Source organism: Halichondria panicea, chromosome 7 (genome assembly GCF_963675165.1).
Source record: "Halichondria panicea chromosome 7, odHalPani1.1, whole genome shotgun sequence".
Lineage (NCBI taxonomy): Eukaryota > Metazoa > Porifera > Demospongiae > Suberitida > Halichondriidae > Halichondria > Halichondria panicea.
The window spans coordinates 4,861,089-4,882,452 of record NC_087383.1 but is presented as its reverse complement, the minus strand read 5'-3'; the positions used below and the strand labels follow the sequence as shown (position 1 = coordinate 4,882,452).

General features: G+C 40.9%; 4 protein-coding genes across 7 annotated transcripts; 2 read left to right on the top strand and 2 right to left on the bottom strand.

Moving 5' to 3' along the window:
* Positions 1-62: 62 nt before the first annotated feature.
* LOC135338868 (protocadherin Fat 1-like) lies at positions 63-3,717 on the bottom strand. 2 transcript variants are annotated; one of them, XM_064534954.1, is made up of 7 exons: positions 3,070-3,717; positions 1,633-3,013; positions 1,098-1,225; positions 884-1,030; positions 672-743; positions 420-542; positions 63-305 (listed from the first exon to the last, which is right to left on the bottom strand). In XM_064534954.1, exons 1-7 carry the CDS (start codon positions 3,119-3,121, stop codon positions 256-258), a joined length of 1,953 nt encoding a protein of 650 aa, XP_064391024.1. In that variant the 5' UTR covers positions 3,122-3,717; the 3' UTR covers positions 63-255. The 2 variants fall into 2 exon arrangements, with proteins under 2 accessions (XP_064391024.1, XP_064391022.1); XM_064534952.1 differs by having other exon boundaries at positions 420-596; positions 3,070-3,715.
* Positions 3,718-4,832: 1,115 nt separating this feature from the next.
* On the bottom strand, positions 4,833-6,864 carry LOC135338877 (adenylate kinase isoenzyme 6-like). Its single transcript, XM_064534966.1, has 4 exons — positions 6,704-6,864; positions 5,706-5,848; positions 5,270-5,415; positions 4,833-5,101 (listed from the first exon to the last, which is right to left on the bottom strand). The coding sequence occupies exons 1-4, from the start codon at positions 6,756-6,758 to the stop codon at positions 4,909-4,911; spliced, it is 537 nt and encodes a 178-aa protein (XP_064391036.1). The 5' UTR covers positions 6,759-6,864; the 3' UTR covers positions 4,833-4,908.
* Positions 6,865-6,886: 22 nt separating this feature from the next.
* On the top strand, positions 6,887-15,696 carry LOC135338861 (uncharacterized). 2 transcript variants are annotated; one of them, XM_064534944.1, is made up of 18 exons: positions 6,887-6,996; positions 7,193-7,287; positions 7,574-7,781; positions 8,264-8,424; positions 8,989-9,102; positions 9,421-9,448; positions 9,591-9,740; positions 9,933-10,091; positions 10,266-10,359; positions 10,608-10,702; positions 11,033-11,110; positions 11,235-11,300; positions 11,516-11,622; positions 11,966-12,061; positions 12,526-12,637; positions 12,986-13,076; positions 13,308-13,435; positions 13,601-15,696. In XM_064534944.1, the coding sequence occupies exons 2-18, from the start codon at positions 7,262-7,264 to the stop codon at positions 15,482-15,484; spliced, it is 3,597 nt and encodes a 1,198-aa protein (XP_064391014.1). In that variant the 5' UTR covers positions 6,887-6,996; positions 7,193-7,261; the 3' UTR covers positions 15,485-15,696. The 2 variants fall into 2 exon arrangements, with proteins under 2 accessions (XP_064391014.1, XP_064391015.1); XM_064534945.1 differs by having other exon boundaries at positions 6,897-7,001.
* A 527-nt stretch (positions 15,697-16,223) lies between these two features.
* On the top strand, positions 16,224-21,364 carry LOC135338867 (uncharacterized). Of its 2 annotated transcripts, none has more exons than XM_064534950.1 (4): positions 16,224-16,495; positions 17,888-18,018; positions 18,167-18,252; positions 19,391-21,364. In XM_064534950.1, exons 2-4 carry the CDS (start codon positions 17,938-17,940, stop codon positions 21,243-21,245), a joined length of 2,022 nt encoding a protein of 673 aa, XP_064391020.1. In that variant the 5' UTR covers positions 16,224-16,495; positions 17,888-17,937; the 3' UTR covers positions 21,246-21,364. The 2 variants fall into 2 exon arrangements, with proteins under 2 accessions (XP_064391020.1, XP_064391021.1); XM_064534951.1 differs by lacking the exon at positions 16,224-16,495 and adding an exon at positions 16,618-17,295.

Genomic DNA, 21,364 nt, shown 5'->3' with positions numbered 1-21,364 from the left:
AAAATAGTTAACTATCAATAATAACAAATAATTATGCATGCACTACTGTCATTATAACAACACAAATCCTCAAAAGTAGACAAATTTCATGTAAAAAAAACATAACACAGCTATACTCTATAACTAGACAACAATACACATTTATATCATTACTCAGCACAGTGTGAGTTATTATTCGTGGTGATTGTAACACTAACTCTACAATGCAATTAACTAATATTCTCTTTGTGAATCAACTGGCACCTTCTTGCTATCTTAACACACAACTGTCACATTTTCCAAGTTAGTTTCAGTATCAATGGTCTCTGCAACAAGAGAAATGCCAACAATGACATAATACATAAATTGTTATAACAGGGGAATGCATCACTGTGGAATAAATATTACTACAGGGAAAGTGCATGATATCATCAAATCACCTTCAACTTCTGTGGCAAAGGATCGATAGTTCCTCAGATTTTTGGGCAGGACAGTAGCATAGTCATGGTCGCTGAGGTCCACAATAGCAGCAGTGCATTTAGCGCTGGAATTACTGACAGCACCTGCAGTGGAGTTCTCTTCTTCAGAAGCAACTAATTCTATCGGCTGGGTGTTGCCTATTCAGAAATTGTTTACAAAGTCAATCAATAACTTAAGTATTATTGAGATGCACAATGCACTACAACACTCACTTGAAAGACTTTGTGAGTAACTTGCGTACTTTATATTTTCAACTTCAATTGACAAACCGTCACCGTCACTATCTGTAGGGATGCATGGAAATTGACTCAGTACTGCTTGTTAACTGCATTTGTATTCAGTTGCCTAAATAATTATTTATGCTGGGCTCAACATAAAGAACAGGACAATGAACGACCCAGGATGGATGCACACATTGAAATACCTTTCTTGTATTCGCTCTGCTTTTTAAACGTCACAGTGGTGTATTCTTGATCATCTGCAGTCTCAACATATTTTTGTTTGGTGTGACCACTTTGGACGCTTAAGTAATGGACATTTTCTATTTCGATGGACACCTCTTTAATAGTATCTGTATGTACGAAATAAAGAGGAACATAATTAAAACATGAACCAGAGTGTGTATAAGTGTATGTGACCATTAGTAGAGAAAATTGTTTCTTGCTGTGGGACTGAGCGTATCGAATTTAGTTGCTCTTGATTGCGTGAAGCCATGTCGTCACTTCTTGCAAAGAGTCCGTCCTCAGATTTGTAGTGCATATTGAGCCTGCAAAGTTAAACAAGATGGCAACTATGATAAGATTGCTCACTGGCTACTATTATAGACGGGTAGTAATTTTAGCGTTTTCAAATTTTTAAGGTACTAATTTTGGCAGATTTGTAGCAAATTCATTAGCACATAAAAAAAATGGAAAGTTTGAGTCAGATAAAGATGAAAAAAGGGCTAGCTTGCTTAGCATACTCTGTTTCATACAAAAGTACATTATACAAGTTTTTTGAGATTTATAAATGCGTTTTATTATCAGTGCGTACTTAATTTAGCGTTAATTACAAATTCGCTAAAATTAGCCATGGAATGCTTAGAACCACGGAACAATGGAACGCTTGAAACCATGGGAATAGTACCCGTTTACACAATAAGGAAGTTAACACAATTAGTCATCAAGTACTTACCAACAGTAGCAGCATATGACAGTGACAATGATCACCACTAAAATCAAGACCACACCACAAACTGCTACAATGATGATCTCGGGAATGGACAGCAAACAGTCGACAGCAAGTCTCACATTTGTGCTGGTATTAAATAGTCCATCGCTTGCAGTGACCGTGAGGTCAAAGAAAGATCCTTCGGCAACAAAAACTATATCATTTAATACTAACACACCGTCTGGCCTGATCTGAAAGTTTTCACTACCTGGTCCAGATAATGTGTAAGTGATTACATCATTATCAGTGTCAATTGCTTGAACTTCACAAATTTCTTCGCTAATGATTGCTAGTCGACAAACATTACATTCAAAGAGAGTTCTGCTGAAGCTGGGGACACCATCGTTTTCTGGTGTTACAGTGATCATCAATGTTGCATTATCTTGAAAGCCACCACTATCTAAGCAGACTAAAGTAACCGTCACAACAGAAGAATTCTCAAAATCAAGACTGTCTTTGAGAAATATAGATCCATTAATAAGTATGTGTACTGGGGCATTGGGCTGTTCAACGGCAAACTCACTAAATTCTCTCACACCATTGCGGTCAGCATCAGTACACACCACAGTGATCAAACTAGTACCAATGGGGACTGACTCAGATACGGTAACAGTGTACTCGTCTTGCTCAAACATCGGAAGATTGTCATTGTCTGATCTGATAAGTAATACAACATCTAAAGATGGGCAATCTGCTTCCACACGGTTTCCATCACAAACCCTTATTTGGTACGTCACACGTCTAACTGCGGTTACTCCGGTATCAAGTTCGATTATTTGATTTAGAGTTAGCGTACCATTCGTACTCAAACTGAAATCTTGATCAAGTTCTGGTGGGTTTGCTGAACTTGGTAAGAATCGTAGTTCTCCATCTGGTCCGCTATCCTCATCACTCACAGTGTAGTGTCTAGTACCGGAAGAATCTCTTGCAACTAAGACCATGCCAATTGGGGTTAGCTCTGTGACGGTAACTTGAAGAGAGACATCACTAAAAACAGGTTTAAACTCGTTCACAGGTTCAACTAAGAACGTGACACTAGCTGTTGCATTGATAGATGATTCAGAATCATAAGAACAGGATACGTCAAATATATGCTGTTGGGTTTGTTCGTAGTCCAAAATCTCTCCAGTTTTAAGAGTAAGCATTCCAGTACTACCATTAAGAACAAATGGTACGGATACTGGCTGTAGCACTGCATATGTGACAGGACCAGTAAGATTAGCACCACCATCCTCAGTGCATGTCACATCACCCAGCGATACTCCATCACCACCAGTGTTTTCAGGAGAATAGAACTGATACACATTTCCAGTGTTCTGCACATTGAACTGGAGACATTGTGAACCTGTGCACATTTTTAACAGTTTATTAACAAATCAGAAGTATCAAGTGAGATCTCACCAATCACGGTCACAAGAATACACAAGTATATGCCTTTGATTCTTCTTAACATTACTCTATAGATATCGTTACATGCAAATTATTTATTTAATAGGTCTATATAATAATATTTATAAGATTCTTGCAAACTTATAGAGAACTGAACAGTCAGTTTGTCATGGGGTTGGTGGCAACTTAAATTCCTATAAAATATAACATACACGCAAAAGAATGCTAACCACAGCTGCTATAAACACTGTATTTCAGGCTACTGTTTGCTGCTTTACATTCGCAACATCTTTGGAATGAGCAACTATACTGTCATTATAACAACAACTTATACTGCCCATAAATTTTGAAAACTTCAGTGGATTTTCAGACAATAACCAACTCTAATTGATTAAGCAAATTCATGTGGGACATCGCAAAAAATCAATGTGTGTCACAAGTCCCGTGCTCAACTTAAAACAGAAAAACCGCAATACGTACATATATCTGTACTCACTTAACTTACTCAGTGCATGATAGCGCACGGTACTAGCTAACACTGAATCACTTCACTATGCTACAAAGCATAAACATCTATAGTTTTTGAATTTGAGGAATGTCATGCATGCCAGCAGCAAAAACAATGTGTCTCAGCTGCATTATTGGAAATAAAAATAAAACTAAACAATGATTTTAAAGGTTGGATATAATTATAGTATACCCAGGTTACACACAATCCCTCTCCCGAACCACAACAGATGCCAGAAATGGGAGGAGTCTGTCCAATGGTTGGCCCGTAAACAGGAACCATGCCCAGGTAAGTCGACACGTCACAAAGCTTGGAGGAGTGTAGCAGGTGCGGTTGGGAACACATCCACAAAATATCTGTCGTGGTTCAGGAGATATGGGTGATAACAGTTTCCTTGAGGTACTAAATCCCTCCTAAGAAGACGTTCTATGCAGGGTACGCTAATTACTTCAATTAATTGTAAGTCTAATTATTATGCCTCGATATGCGCATGCGCACCGAGGTATAAAGTAGTGTTTGTGTGTATATCACCACTATAAATAAGGTACGTAGCAGATTTTGCTACGCACGAGTTTGTGAAGAGACTACCATGGCCATCATGCAAGGTACGTGATAGCAGTTCCAACTAAAGTGTAGGTAAGAACTTGTATAGGCTTATAGCAAAGTTTTATTGATTTAATGAGTGGACTTGCAAAATAAAGCTTCGTTCACGAGTTATCTCTACTTTTCTCTGGCCATTGAAGTCTCTTCAAACTCTGTTAGCTATTCTACTTAGCAGTTTGCCAACCTTAATTCAAGGCTTACAATCCTTATTGAAATCGTAATCTCCATAAACAAATAATTCTTGCACAAGGTTTTCAAAACCTTAAAATTGGCCAAAATGCAATTTCTAGCACTACGTAGATGTTTTGAAAATGCTTATTCACTTAACACCATTAAAAACATGGATTCAATTGGGCGAGAGCAATGGCGTACCGACTGTTGGCAGTAGATACGCCAGAGGAGGCAGGCCGGGGCGGAAAGTAAATTTGCATTTACTGTGGACTCCGTTAACGATAACTTTCCTAGTAAAAAATGACCTCGAGTCTAAGAGTAGTAACTACATTATGGTTGAAACAATGACATACCGTTCTCCTATACCGTGATTTTATACATGTACATGTACATGATTGCATCACCACCTATATACCTTAAATTACCACGGCATTTATTTAACTATAAGAACAGACACGGTACGAAATTGGTGTAGAATTTTCCACTAACAATCTCAAAAATATACTAACTTTGATAACACATAATTATAACACCATTATAAATTTATTATTGACAAACTCACACCACCATTAACGTTCGACACTGGGTGTCCATTCTCTCACACACCGACAAACAGCTTCAACATTTTGTTCTAACTCTTCAGGAAGGTTACTAGACAGTTCAAAAACAATGGAGTCTGAATAACTATCTCGTGCCTCTTCTAGGATAGTCTGGAATATTTCACACTGAATGTTGTCTGAGAGTTTTTTCCCACTATAACCCCTGCAGTAACAATTTGGTGTAAATGTGCACGTGCTAAGAGGAACATATAATTATGACAATGACTAAATCTGTACCACACTCTAACACTGAGTTTGAGATTTATTTGTAGTGATAAACAATATGATTTATTCGTGATGTTAGCTCATAGGCAGAACAGTCTCAGCTGACCTTTGGATCAACCGATCATAGAGGATCGTGTTGTCAGTTCTGAGTACAAACACAGCATCAAACCACCTCTCGGGGAAGAAGCTGCAGCCATGATACTCCACAATGCTCCCTCCATGACTCAAGTTCTCCTCTAGCTCATCCACCACCTACAGCAACAACACACATAATTATGTACACACTGTTCACATGCTTGTAACAGACTTAATTTGAGATAAGACGTGAGCTCTTGCGCACCAGCTTACTGACATACATTGTAACATATGGTTTTCTAATGTGCACAGGCCAAGATATCAGCTCATCCTGAAGATCATACACATGCAGGAGGTTCAGATGCGTATGTCACAGGTGTACGAGGAGCTTCCTTACCATGTATATTATTTACACACCGTCACCTGCTTTGATTTCGCTGTTTATATAACAGACAGTGTACATGTACCTTGTCTTCGTCCAGTATTGGGCACTGGAATTTCTCATCCCATCCATCAAACATGTTGTGTTCTTTTGCCAGGGCACCAATGTCGATATGGGTGAGTCCAGTCTGTGAGGCTACTTCACTGGCGGTCAGAGACTTGCCAGTGCCTATACAGTTGGTATGCAGGGAGAGGGCCGGGTGATTGGTGGAGCATTAGTAAGCGAATGTTACCGAGGAATTGCATTAACTTTCATGCACAAAGGAAGTGAACATATGAAACTGGTTAAGCACTGACACAATAATGTTGTTACCCATGCATCGATTTATATGTCATTCCCAGTGGCACAAATCTTATGTTTCAATCTTAACGTTCGTAACGCAATAATTATCAACCACATACACACCTGTAGTTTAGTTGTCAGAGGAACCAATGACTCCCCGGTCATTTCTACCTTAATTGACTCCCCATGTCGCATGCACATCTTGTTTGTACCGCTAGTGTCAAAACAATATAATTATTGTCTTGCAACACAATAAGTATAAGGCAAGGTCAATTAATATAGAGCATTTCCATAGAGTTAGAGAAGAGTTCATACTCTAGTACACAGCAACTGAGAGCTGAGGACAAAAGCAAAAAGTGATTATTACGCAAAGGAGAATACCCTGTATTCAGTAACACCACCAATGTGAACTTTGAGGTTCAGACGGATTGACAATGGCAGCCTATAACGCCAAAGTTGCTAGACTGTAGACTGTGTGAGCAACGTTTAAAAAACTGCCATGAGGTGTGTTGAATATGGATATGGAGGAATTGAAAATTGCCACTTACAACATTCTGGGCATATCACTAGGCATGGGTGACCAGTAGTCAGGAGTGACTGATTGACTGGGAGTCATTCCCGCCTATGACATTGCACACAACTACTGAACTCTTGGAGTATGATGGAGGATAATTATTATAAAAATCCGAAGGAATGAGGAACTGCTTTCATGATAATAAATTAATATCATATGTGGCCCACCTGGGGTTCCAGTAATGAGGATATTGGGCTTTGTTCTCTGCACACCACTAGCCATTTTCTTTTTCTAGTTTACATGTAGTCTCATAGATACTTCAAGAGTTCTTGATACTATAAATTACTGTAATTTATGCTAGTCTAGTCCACGTGGTTTGGAGGCAACAAAGATCTCAACTATCTGTGATGTTCCATTTATCAGAAAACTTTAAAAAACTCGATCTGAAAAATTGAACTAGATCTGTAAAGCTGCCACAGGATAGATACAGTACAGGTGCCAGCCAAGCTCTCAGGACAAGGTCGGGTAAATTATAAGAATGTAGGTCTAGCTAGCTGTGATGGCAGTCCATTATTATTTTGAAATGTTTACAATAGAATTTTACATTGGCTCTTTTATATGGTGCACACCATTCAGATAGAGGCTAGGCGCTAGGCATAGGGTCACCATACATGATTCGTGTGTAACAGTATTTATAAATATAATTGTACGTGTAGCTACATGTTCCAGCATAGACTGGTCCATCTTGCTCAGCAGAGACGTGTGCTGATACGTTTTATAGGATAATGGCAGAATCGGATCTCGATGATGAGTAAGTCCAGTTCTAGTGTTTTGTGTGTCAATATTCATACAACTAGTAGCTAGGCGTACTTCCCAACTGGGTAGTATATTTTATCTGTGTACTAGCTATGAATGCATTCCTAAACTCTCACTATTATTTTCGTGATTAAGCATGCCTTTCCTGAGAAAAATTAGTTGAGCTGTAATAATTATGTGATCCATAGTATGATACTTACTACACATTCATTCCTTTTATAAACACACACAAACTTCATATTATACACTGACTTTCTCTACATCATCCACATCCTTCACAGCCCTACCATCACACAGCTACTGGCCATTTCAGAGCACCACCTCCATCAAACTCCACCCCTTGTCTCTGAATCAGTCCGCTGTCTCCTAGCAACCCTCACTCTGTGTCCTTCCACTCGAATAGAGGCCCGGGTCAGACTGCAACTAGGTCTAGTACTGTATCATCACACTAATAATGTGGTAGAAGCTCGGCAGCACCTTGACAGGGCGGTAAGAGAATGTGTAGGGAGGGGGTTTGGTGTAGCGTGTACAGACAAGCATAGTGGGTGAGAGTGTGTGGATAGGGGGTTTGGTGTAGCGTGTACAGGCAGGCATAGTGGGTGAGAGTGTGTAGGGAGGGGGTTTGGTGGAGCGTGTATAGACAGGCATAGTGGGTGAGAGTGTGTAGGGAGGGGGTTTGGTGTAGCGTGTATAGACAGGCATAGTGGGTAAGAGTGTGTAGGGAGGGGGTTTGGTGTAGCGTGTACAGACAGGCATAGTGGGTGAGAGTGTGTAGGGAGGGGGTTTGGTGTAGCGTGTACAGACATACATACATACAGCATGTAGTAGTGTGAGGAAGGAGTGATTGACAGGTGAGAGTGTGCGTGTCGGTTGGGGTAGGCATTGGTACATGTACAGTGACGCATATATGAAAGGAGAAATAATATTACCATGCACATACTGCTCTGACTTACCAGTCCCCTTCGTTTCAGATGCTAATATCTCAGTCAGCTAGCAACCTCCATGATGTCTCATTTGAGGCCTCTTCACTGGCAGCACGTATCATGGTGGAGCAGAACGGTCTCTATCAGGCCAAGAGTTTGCTCCGAAACCGTCTGGAGATTTCTACCAGACACCCGTACTGGAATGTTAGGTAAGTTACGATACTGTATTGCTTAGATTTATTGTGTATCTGTTTGCTTTGGCTGACAAGCCTATAACCATAATCGTTAGTCCAGGGTGTCATACAAGATTTTGAAGCTAACCCAGAACATTTTGCTAAAAAAAAGGTTAAAACTGTTATTTCGATACCCTGTTAGTATGTAACATTGCCAGCTATGGAAACCCAGTCGTACAACTAGGAGCTGGATGCACATTTTAGGGGGGGGGGATTGGAGCCAGTTCCCCCTCCCCTGTATGACACCCTGGTTACCTCCGTGCAGCATTACACTGTACATGTAATTATAATGTGTACAAGTTATGTATTCTAGATATGTTCAGAGCCTCTGTAGTTGTTTAACTTCTCTGCTAAGCCACTTACTGTTCTGGCAAACATTTCCCTGGATGTTCATTGTAGGGCAGTTGTCCTAATAAATCCTAGACCAATGTAGTGTTAGCAGATCGTAGCCCTTGTATTGCAGTGTAACGAATTAATTGAACCCACAGTCCAGATGTAAGTATACATGTAAGAGACACTTGTGCACACTCTTACATGCAGGCTCCTTCTTCAATTGGCAGACATTCACATGCAAGAGAAAGATGAGAATTCTGTCCTGAGTACTTTAGACAGGTGTATTGAGTATGCCAGTCAAGTCAATGCTACATACACAAGGTCAGAGTTTATTGCTGTAACACTGCAAGTACAGTTGTAGACTGTAATGTATTTCGTGCTGTCAAGGTAACAAGCCTGTAATAAAAGTCATACAGGCCTACAATGTTAATTTTACACAGTCACATAACCTGCAAGTATAATTTGGAAAAGGGTTGTCGTGTAAAACACATAATTATCGTGTTGTATATACACCCTTGGGCTTGTGCCTGTATAAGACGAGTGTTGTGTGTATACAACACTCGTCTTAATGCTACTATCTACATGATTATATATCATGTACCAGTAAGTGGTGTATTGAATGCATCTCTCCTTTCACAGATTGCTGTGCTTGTTGTACAAGGGAGCGGTAAGTTCTGGTAGTCTTTGTGCTTGTGCAGTGAACTTGCGCAAAAATGCATGCATGTTTGTTAGTTATGATAAACCTTACAATGTAGTTATGATAAAACCTTTGTATTGCCTCATCATTACATTATATACTTCATGTGCAGTTTCTCCTTACAAACCACCACTACATGGAAGCCAGTGAAGTACTAAACGTCACCAGTTCCCTAAAGGACAGTTACCATGGCAACAACAAGGGTATCATAAATGCCTTCTATCAGATTGTACAGGTTGCACATCTACTAATAGCTGGCCAGGTGAGGTTCGTACAGTGTACACTACAGTACATGTACTGTACATGTAGTTGTGTAAATGTATACATTCATGGGATAGTAGCATGAATTTGTTTAGATGGAATGATAATACATGTGCAGGTGCTGTACACTGTATTTTCATGTTTGGTCTGGACATGGATCGGCCACTTCATTGTGTTCATGTATTCCTTTTAGATGAAAGCTGCAAAGCCACACTTAAAGCAACTTCAGCAGCAGGTCAAAGTGTTTAGTTCGGAGAGAGAGCCACTGAACGACCAGTCAGGTCACTCCCCTCAATCACCCGACTCATTTCAATGGATCACTAAAGAACAAACTTTAGTAATGGTGTACCTGGTACGTAGTAAAAAGTGTACACAATTAATGTATCATTTATATAGTCATGTATAGTGTGTGGGAGTGCCGGTGCATTATCATTTTTGCATAAAATTGTGGCGTTCTGCAGTGCAATCGCTAGTATGGCAAGTTTGTATGTCAGTACGTTATTGCTTGTTCTCGTCCCTGTTCCAGTTGTGTGTGGTGCACTCCGTTTATGGAGGTTTCTCCGACAAGGCTCTTGGATATGCTGACAAGGCACTGCAGCTCATCAATCTACACAAAGAAGGTACTTCATTTCGACCAGCTCTTGGCCATTGAGTTGTGCTAGTTTATGATGTACATGCATGTACAAGTACTTCAGACTCGAAGTTTTAATTGTATATTTGTAAATGCACGCAACAGAAGCACATTGAATGTTGGTACTGTTAAGCACTAGCTAATACAGTGCTCTATTTTGCCTACTGTAACAGTATCGTCATCCACACACAACTGTACACAGCACATCTCTCAGTACAAAATGTCTTTCATCTACAGACTCCAGTGTGATGTGTATCCTGAGAGCTCATGTATTGGAGCATATCATCTCCAGCTTACTCATGCAAGGGAAAACAGTAGCAGCTGGTGAAAAGGTCAGGATGGTTATCTTTTACCTTCACATACAAGTACATGTACCTTGGAATTCAATAATGGGTACTTTCTGTTTTCATAGTAGACAAAGTGCCCATAATACATGCACATGTTGTGTTGCTAGGTGACTGTACATGCACATGTACATTACTTTTGAGTAGGGACGGATATTACGTACTGTACATGTATGAGCATGCCACTAACACATAATTGTACATGACACGAGCTAGGCTATCGTAACCATGCAGGGAAGGATAAGAAAACTACATACGCACAGTCACATGCCAATACGGGTAGAGTGAATCAGTAGGTGCAATACTAACTTCCTGCAGCTCCACGAGGTCATCTCCGTGTGCCACGGTCACCCTCAGCTGGTCTACTCACACAAAGCTGTCCTTCACACCTTACTGGTGAGTGTGGAATTCGATTATCAGTGTTGGCTAAGGCTACGTTTTCAGTGAGGCCTAGTGGTGACTCGTATACAGAGGATATATATTCAGTTCTTGCTTTGATGATCTTTGTCTTATGCTCCAGGGCCACTATGCTCTGGCTACTGATGACAGTCACAGAGCCATTCAACAGTTCCAAACTGCGCTAAAGGTACTTGTACAGACTTGCTGTAATTAGTCCAGCATACATGTACATGTACATGTGTGTGTATGGTATTTTGTAGTAGCTTGCATATGTACAAAGCTACAGGTAATGTGCTTGTAACTTTTACTTTTATTATACGTGTATACTCATTTCATATTTGTATTTTGTATTTTTGACGAGCAGATTTATGCCCCTCCCCATTACAATCCACACACCACCAGCACACCAACGATGGAGACCTCTGCTCGCTCATCTCAGTGAACTTGGCAGTAGCGTACATGAAGTCCACTTCTGACCACACCTCAGAGCTTACCAACCTAATGCAGGCCTGTCTATACTTAATGCTAGGTCTACAGTGTGTACACATACCATGTACATGTATGTACGTATTATGATTACAGTGTTACTGCACTGGCCGCAGTGTATGCTTTTTTGCAGTCAATAGTTGAACCTCAGTTTTTCAGTTTTAGTACGTACACATGTACACTGTCATTTAAGTAATTTCCGAATGTTCAGCAACTTCGTGTTATCATAATTATTAAGCTGTGCTCTGCCAACACGTGTTTTTCACCAGTTGATCATTTTCCACTCTTGTGAGCCATAATTATAAAGAGGAATGCATATGCCATGGACTTCTCACAGTGTACTTTAACGTGACCATCCCTGCAGGCCCTGTCCTCCGACTCCCCAAATTGTCACATCAAGGCAGCCATCAGCTATACCCAGGGACTCTACAAGTTCACCAGGAGAAAGATACACGACGCAAAGTAAGCAAATTGCACGCACAGTAGATTGTGTGCAGTTTATGAATTGTTCTTTAACTAAAGGTACGATGTATACTTAAGATTTGTATTTGGGGGATATGTGTGGGTGCATGTCTGTGGGGGCAGGGACTTTACAAGGATGACTGGAGGAAGCTAAAGAGTGTGTGTGTAGTTTTAGGGTAGGAAGAGAGGTTCTTTGCTGTGGCTAGTCAGTACTCGTTCTAGTGCTTCCTTAAAGCAGGAACTCGAAGCAGCTCATATCCCATTCTTACCTTTTACACTCAAATTCCTATATGTACATTTTCAGTGAAGTACAGTGTACAATGTATATGCAGTCTAAGTAACTAGGCGAATAAAATATGCACATTCAAGTTACATGTACATTAGTCATATACACACATGTGCAGTGTGTTAAGTAAACTTCAGCATGTACTGTACGTCATTATCAGTCATTACCCTACATGTAGGTGCCAAGTACGGGAGGCCATGCTGCTTGCCAACAAACACGACCTGGGGAAACTGACATCTTGCTCTCTGATCATCCTAGGACAGATATTTATGGCCCTGGGAAATGTCAAGGTAGGAGAGCTGGCTAGCGAGTTTCTTGCGTAGTCTTTATTACATAATACTGTCACTTCCGTTTGTTTGACAACTGTGTTGCATGTTTTCTGATCTAAATCTCTAGTAGTCACTGTTTAGCTGTAACCAATGTTGTGTAGTGTACGGTCTTGTTGCACTGTTAACTTCTCTCTTTTCCAAATAACATACATGTGCGAATTCATGTAATCAGATATAATACATGTAGTGCCTAACGTATTGTACTCTGTACCTTACAACTTAAATTTGTTGGTAGTATTAAGTGTTACACACACCTTTCAACATGTACATGCACGTGTGCTATCTATGCGTCACATGCTCTGCTCACAGGAGGCCCAGGACATGGCTTCCCCAGCGATTCAGCTCTCCACTAGGATTCCTGATAAGAGACTGCAAGTCTGGGCCGCCTCTCTGCTAGCAGGTAGTACCATGTATACGCAACTGTGCATTTACATGTACATGTGTATTTGTAAAATTAATATCTGTACCAATTAATATCTGTACCGGACACCAAATTTAATTTTGAAAACTGTCCGGGTAATTTTAGAACAGGCAATTCATGTGTCGTTTTCCGACTGTCCCTATGATTCAAAATAACAGCAAAACAAAAATGTGTCCTCGGCCAATAATCTTCCCAACCTTCCCTTCACAGATCTCTATCACTCTGTTCGTGACTATAGTAACGAGATGGCAACTCGACAGCAGATTGAGCGGACATCCTCTGAGGTTCACACTGACATGATGAAGGCTATCGATTCACCCAACAACAAGCTTGCCCAGGTAATGGTATTACTTGCTTGCCCTGAGATACACTTTACAGCAAACATTAACTACAATTTGTACAATGTGCATACACATCGTACATCACCTGTACCTTGCAACACTGTACTCTACATGCACTACTTAGTACTCACCTTTGCTATACCATACTACCTCCTTCCTTAGTGGACTGTTGGAGACTGGCCTGTGAGCAAGATGCCCAAACTGTCTTATCCTGCCCCCGCCTTTCATAGACATGTGCACACTCCTCATCCGACACCAACAATAAGTAGAACCAACAGTCAAACCGTTACCAGACACCAACCGATTGTTAACTGTGCTGAAATCGATACTAAGCATTTCCCGGGCAGGGTCAACCATAGTATGCAAACGAAAGAAGATGCTACTGTTGAGAAGATGGAGATTGAGAGTTCACAAAGAAGTTCACAAAAAAGTAGGGCTGAGAGGTATTCACAACCCGAACAGCTTACACCGCAGAGCATTAGGAATATGGAGCTGAAACTGCACAATGTGGTCAACTCACCTCGAGTCGCTTTAAAACGCAATGACAACCAGTCCAGTGCAACCAGTATTAAGTCTAGCCCATTAGCTCTAACTAAAACGCCTGAGATTCGCTTAGCAAAAGTTGTTACTCCCACTGACATTTCCATATCTAACAGAAATTTCCCTCTAGAAGATTCTTTGATGAGAACTAATCCTGAAAAGCTCGACATAACACCATCTAGAACGGGTAATGAACATTTAAGGGAACAGATTAGACCTAAGCAAAATCCGCCGCAAAAAGAAACTAGCATGCACGCTTCTTCATTAACAGGTGATAACACGAACACACCAGCAAGAATGCCTCATGAGCACACATCAGGACAACACTGGAATAGTCCGTCTCAGTCACTGCAATATGGATCCAGTCAGCAGCAGTTCACCCCAGGGTATGGTCCGTCTAACGACTTACAACAAATTTCACAACAGCACATATCTCCACGGAACTTAACAGCACAGCTGACTCCACATCAAAGAAACACTTCATCACCTCATTCTAATTTAACAGCACCTGGGTTCCACCACACTCATTCCCCCTCCCCCCACTCGATGTCCCACCACGTCCCACATCCTGCTCACAATATGTCGAATCACCTGTCCCACCCACAACAGCTTAGCCACGCTGGACCGCCAAACTATCCAACTAAACAACCATCACCTCACGCTGGACCACCACCCTATCCAACTAAACAACCATCACCTCACACTGGACCACCAATTTATCCAACTAAACAGCCGTCACCTCAATTGAATGTCAGTTCTCTCTCCCCGCACAAGAGCCCTAGACTTGCGCTGCATCATTCTCCTGAGAATACACAGGACTCTCAACATCAACTTATGTTGTCTCCTCACCACCAGTCTAATGTGGGTGGTAACCATACAACACACCTTGTCCAGGATGGATCACGTTCCTTGGCGCGCCATGTGCGACAAGCCTCTCAGGAATATAGCAACGTCTCACTCCCTACAGGGTCTTCGTTGATTCAACAGCAACAAATGGGGACTGTACCAGCTCTGTCACAGATAAACAGTTTTTATCAGCATCCCACAATCCAGCAGTCACTCTCATCCTCACAACAGCAAGCTGTTTTTCAGCAACGAGTGCTTCAACAACAACAACAGATGCTTCAGGCTCAAGCTTCACAGCAACACTTGCTCAATTTGCGGCAACATAATCCTATTGGTAACACTCCACACACACCAGCTCTCTCACAGCAGAGTTTGCAGGGTGCCCTTTACCATCAACAGATGCTCAGCCAACATCCGCCTGTAAATAGGCAACTCTCACATATGAACGTGCTACAGCGAATAGGACAAGAAGCAAATCAATCATCACTTGGAAACACCGAAGCACTTCGAATGCCGGCACTGCATACCTACAGACCTCAGAATGCTCAGCAGTTGCAGCTAATGAATGGAACTAACATTGGTGGTACAGCACAAGGCGGAATGTATATGACTCCGAATTCACAGCGGTTCCCATTCAATCCACACCAATCTGGTAGGTGATTTTGTAATCATCATAAACACTCATTTAATATCGTTGCTGACATTGTCCTCTATCTTACATGTATCATTTTCAAGATTCTCTTTTATTAATACAAAATTAATGTGTCTATGCCTGCATGCATGGTGCTATAATTTATCATGTTTCTTATCATTTTTGCAGTTACATGTACAGTACTCGGCCATGTTTTTATAACTTTGTTCATGTCAATAAATCATGTAAACACATGTAGAAGTTGTTCAGGGGCATAATTATTTGATAGACCTATACATGATTGTAAATTTTGATAATGAGAAATGCTGTTATAGTAAATTGGAATGTGAAAAGCCACACCATGCAGGAAGTACAATTTCTACGAAGAAGTGTACAATCAGAGTCGGTGGAGTACACCATGTGACACAAACTGATTTTACCCTCGGTATAGCTCCTTCGTTGGCCAAAACTAATGATGTACTTACCATAATTATACGCTGCTGCTCCGCTTAGAACCTTTAGAGATGCGTTGTGAGCTATGAATACAATTAGTCCATAGTGACCAACTCTGTGTGTGTGTGTGTGCATATGTTCGTTAAATTAAGAGAAATAGAGCACATTCAGTTTCATATTAAAGAGAGAGAGAGAGGAGAGGATTCATTTCTGGGTGGCATGAAATTCTCGTTTTCATGGATCGGTACCTAACCGGTTTTGCAATTATTCAGGCTATCTACTTCCTGTTTCCTTATTTGGAAAGATATAATTATGTAGCTCACATGACCCAATACACACAGACATGTGCAGCATAGTGAGAGCACCTGTAAAACCTGTAAAACCTGTTTTCCCAGTTTTGCAGTGCACTGCTATACAATACTGTATGTGCGTGCAATGAAGGATCACATTGTTGAAAGGAATGCAAGAATCTATGAATGTGACTACAAAGGCTTAGACTTTAATAGTGAGCTACTGAGACTGCAATTTCAAGATACACGTACACGTACACGTACACACAAGAGAATCAGTAAAACATCTTGTTCGAGGTTGGTTTATAGAGTTTGTTGTATAGCCAGCAGACTAGTAGGTTTAATATACCAACCGCTGAACTTTTATTTATACAACATTCAATGGGCATGGGGGGGAGGGGGTGGCTTGTGCTTCTTGGTAGAGATTCACAGGCATTGGGTTTGTACTGTTATCTGTACTGTGATGTTAGACCATTACATTTCTACATGATTTATATTAAAGTAAAACCGACCTATACTTACGTCTGCTTAGTGAAAGGAGATATTGTACATCGATCATCGTTCATAGGCTAAGTATGTATTAAGTACAGCAAGCCTACGAAGTATTGATTATGGTAAGTTGGTGAGCCCTAGCCCCTGGTAAAATTACCAATTACTGATGTAAGAGCTGACATGATCTCATGATTGATTTTCTTTCCTAGGGTAATTTTCCCTGACCATTGTAACATTGAAACTGAAACAAATGTAATGTTGCCGTGCTTCGCTACGTACACAGGCTATGTATTAAAGGATGTGTGTAACATTTGAGAAGTATTTCATGTGTGTTGATGTCTACCCTTTGTGTACGTTAGAAGGGTAGGTTCTGAGCATTATGTAATGTGCATTAAAAATTCACCTTTTGCGCCTTCTCAAATAGTTCTGTCAACTTGTATGGTGACTGGCCTGAGGCCTAATGACTGCCTGTGGGTGTTTGTGGTGTATTAAAGGGAAAGGCAGGAGATCAGTCATTTGATGATATGTGCCCCTACAATTCTCTTTCTCTGACCAATACGTGCATGCACATGTGTGTAGCGTACGTGAGACAGTTTTAGAGACAAGTGAGTAATTATAAGTATAATTATGAAATAGTAGTTGAAATAGTTGTGCTATAATTATATCTCAAAATAGTGATACACGTAGGTATTCATTTCTGGGGGTTATAATTATTGTTTGGTCAGTCACAACATAATTATAATTGTGTTGATAGAAGACTAATAATCCTGGCTAGTATTTGTGTGCCATTCTTCCAAGTGTGGAGTGTCCAAGTGTGGTGGTTGTCTTGGCATCACTATGGCATCCTTGTTTCAAGCTGGTTGTAATGGCCTAACCTGTTTCGTGGCTTTGCCAAGATCACGTATCCATGTCTATCAATGAATATCTGTAAACTGAATTGGAACTGGAATATAGATTGTGGATGGTTCTGTTGAAGCCATACTGGTACTCTGTTTGAGTGGGTGTATACATTTTTGTGCGTTGTTTATGTAGTGATTACAAATGTCCCAAAAAATGCAAACTGCAAGGAAACACTTTATGAAATTTGTGCCTAGTCAGCATCATTCATGCCGAGTCTCCAGCTACACAGAATGACAAATATATGTATAACATTATTTTATTGAGATGACTGACTAAAAATATATTCTGTCCCCGTAGCTAACTGCTGTTTTGACTTGAAGAGTGATACCTTATGCTAACAAAGAGGAATGTCTAGTGGTGTGGATAAGGACGTGGTGGCCGGATGGAAACAGGTCTCTCAATTGAACATGACTGCCAGGATGGGTCAGGTAACATCAGTTATGGATTACTCTCTACTGTGAATGTTAAAGACTACATGTTGAAAGTGTCTTCCTTGTGTTAAGCGTATAGAGTACCCTGGACACGTTGGCTTTATGAATAATCAATGTCATGTGACAGAATAATCTTTCTCTCCAGAAGTCCACTTCTGAGGATGCGGGGAAGAGCAGCTATGACTCTATCTCTGCTCTGCCCATGGTGGGGTACAACGCTACCAACACAAAGTAAGCACTGCCCCATTAATTTTGCTCGTTGTTTAGGCCAATTACTTGGTTCTCATGCCTTTTTTTTAATGCGAGGAAGCGGCTTCGATTGCCCTTTTTTTTTTATAGACTATTAAAAAGGTGCGGTCATCAGGCCTAAAAATGTCAAAGCCCATTTAGACCAATACTTACGACGATCTTTGTAACCCATCGCATAAATGGAGCAGCGGTATCAAAAAAATGAAGCGGGCAAGTCTGAGAACCAAGTAATTTACTTTGTCTGGTCTTATGTGCATATTTTTATGCCTTGGGGCATTAGCTGCAGAAAGATACAGTGAAGCGTCGTATGGGTGTTTATTCCAGCTGTAACTGCTCAACGGTTGCAATACGAGTGCAATTAAGAGCTTCTGTATAGGGTTCAAGCTACGTTATTTCTGATGGATTTGCCAACTGTTCTCGAGTTATAATAATTTATTATGTCTACTTTGAAGGGAGTTGCAACCTCTTTAGAATCGTGCGTAGCAAAATACATGACTGTATGTTTGTAGTTAGTTAGCGCCGCTAACTACATGTAGCTATTTGGTAGTTGCAAGAGGGAAAAAATAGCACACTGTAGTGGCCATTATGAACTTTGACCTCTTTACAGATCCACCTCTTCTCATTATCATGTGCATGCATGCTACACTCCACAGTCCACATAAATGTATGCACCGGCCGACTCAAGTGTTATGTGTGTGCGTGCATGCGGCAGAGGCACACGCTAGTTTGTTGTGTTGTGTGTGTGTGTTTGTTATTGCTGTAACTGCTCCACAGCAATGCAGGGGGCTCTTACCGGTTGTTTTTTTCGTGGATTTGCAAACTAACTGTTTCTTCTTTGGATAGTTTTGCTTACCCATTGTAGTCTCTTCGAACTCGTGTGTAACAAATCCTCAAGTAGTTGACTCTACACTAGAGCTCTAGCTATTGTAGCTGCAAGAAGTTTGTTTGAACCTCCAGATAATGCGGACTCAGGGATTTTTTTGTGCACAACGAAGCGTAATTACAGTGTGTTATATAATTATAATAAACAACAACGACAGGAAATTATTATTTGACGGCTATGTACTGTAGTTGTACTAGTACTGTTTGGTTATTATGATTAATTGTCACTCAATTCCAGGTCGAGTGATATTATTGTTCTCTCTGACGAAGAAGATACTGATGGACCTAACTCCAAACGCAAACTAGCTGTAAATACCGCTTCCATTAAGCAACCGACCATTAAACAACCAACCATTACAAAAGCCCAACCAAAGAAAGTGGACACTAATTTTATTCGTGAAAAACTGCTTGAAGAAGAAAAAAAACTAAACGTTCTGAAAGCACTAAAGAAAATACAGAAACAAGACACACCTACAACACCAAACGGTCGAGTCACTGCATTCACTAATACCCACTCCATCGCCACTGTACCAATACAGGGTAGTGCATTAAATAAGTCAAGTGCTAAATCAAGAATGTCCACATTTGAACATAGTCAACGTTCCAGCCAATCAAAGATTGTGGTTGTCCCTGGCAACCTCAGACCGAGCTTAAACACAGTCACAACTGTTACCAGCAGTGGAATGGGGACTGGTATATCGTCGCGGTTACAACAACTTGTAGACAATGTAGCAGTAGATCAAGCCTTGCCATCTGACAGAAATCTTTCTCGACTTGCGTCATCTCTGGTCAAAACAAAATCCTATAATCCCCCTGTGCCGAGTCTCACCACAATCGCCACCGGTTCCAAATATACGAAATCAACTTCAAAACCCCCTCACGAGATGGTAACTATATTCACCCCTAGTCGATTCCAACCTCCCCCTCTTCTCTCCGCCGCCAAGAGTGGGTCCATACAAGTCTCAACAATTTCCTCAACCACAGGTAGTAAAAACCTTGCAATTCTTGCTCTTAGTAAAGCCGAGATGAATGATAGTGATAAGCAGTACGTTAAACTTGCAGTGGAAACCTCAAAGCGCTACAGAGACTTCATGCTGAGACAAACACACAATCGTAGAGCCTTCAGTAAGCAGCTTGAAAGACAGATCCTTGTTGCGCCGTACCCCAAGACATTTCGACAGGTTTGGCCGATAATACCTGTTCAAGATCCATCCTTCATACCAAACTTTGGTCTCGAAGGTGTGGTCGAGCACTTCCAATCTAGCGCAAGATCACACGCCCCAAAAGCACCCCCGAAAGTGAAGCCAGTGTGCAATCAGTGCAAATGTGACTTTGCCTCTGCATGGCAAATACGAAAGGGAAACTCTAAACAGCTTCTTCTTTGCGAATCATGTGACTTTCAGAATCTAAAAATCCTGCAGCGCTCAAAACTCTCTACTCAATTGAAGACTCTTCTTGAAAGTGTCAGGAAAGAAGAGGACCAGCACAATGAAGAATGTGAGAAGTCCAAGAAAGAAGTTATCGAGCTGGAGAAAAAATCACTCCTTTCTCTTGGCAACAAGCCACCCCCATTGATGAGTGAACAAAAGGACCCTAATCGCGTGATCACTACTAATGTTATCAAAAACAGTACCAAAGTGTCTGTTCTTGAGAAACATATGGTCATCAAGACTGCTGCTGCTGCTAACGGCAACTCGAGTGAGTCACAACATCCCGTCATTCCAAGTATCCTAGGTCAACGGTACCACACACCTGAACTATTGCCAATTGATGAGATCATCAAGGGCTCGAGAAAACGTAAGGAAACCTCCAGTGCCCTACCACCCAGTAAATCGTTCAAACCTGGTTCAGCATTGGATCAAACTCTGAACAAGCTTAGTGAGACCTTGATTAAGAGGAAACTGGACGAGCACATACGACCAGTTGTGCACGAGCAATCTCCCAAAGTGAACACAGTTATCGAGGCTGTTGCAACACCCACATCACCTGTTTCTATGGAGAAGATGAATTCATTTGAGTCACGTAAAAATCGACGTAAAGGAACTCCTAAACACAAGAGACTGCTTAGTTCATCATCAGGAACAGGAGAATGATTAGCAATGGTGTTTCAATGTATTACTGTTTACGCATTTAATACCCTGTGTTCATAATCCTTTATAAGTTAACATTTAACATTTAACCATGGATTGTGGTGATGTCAGCATATAATTGA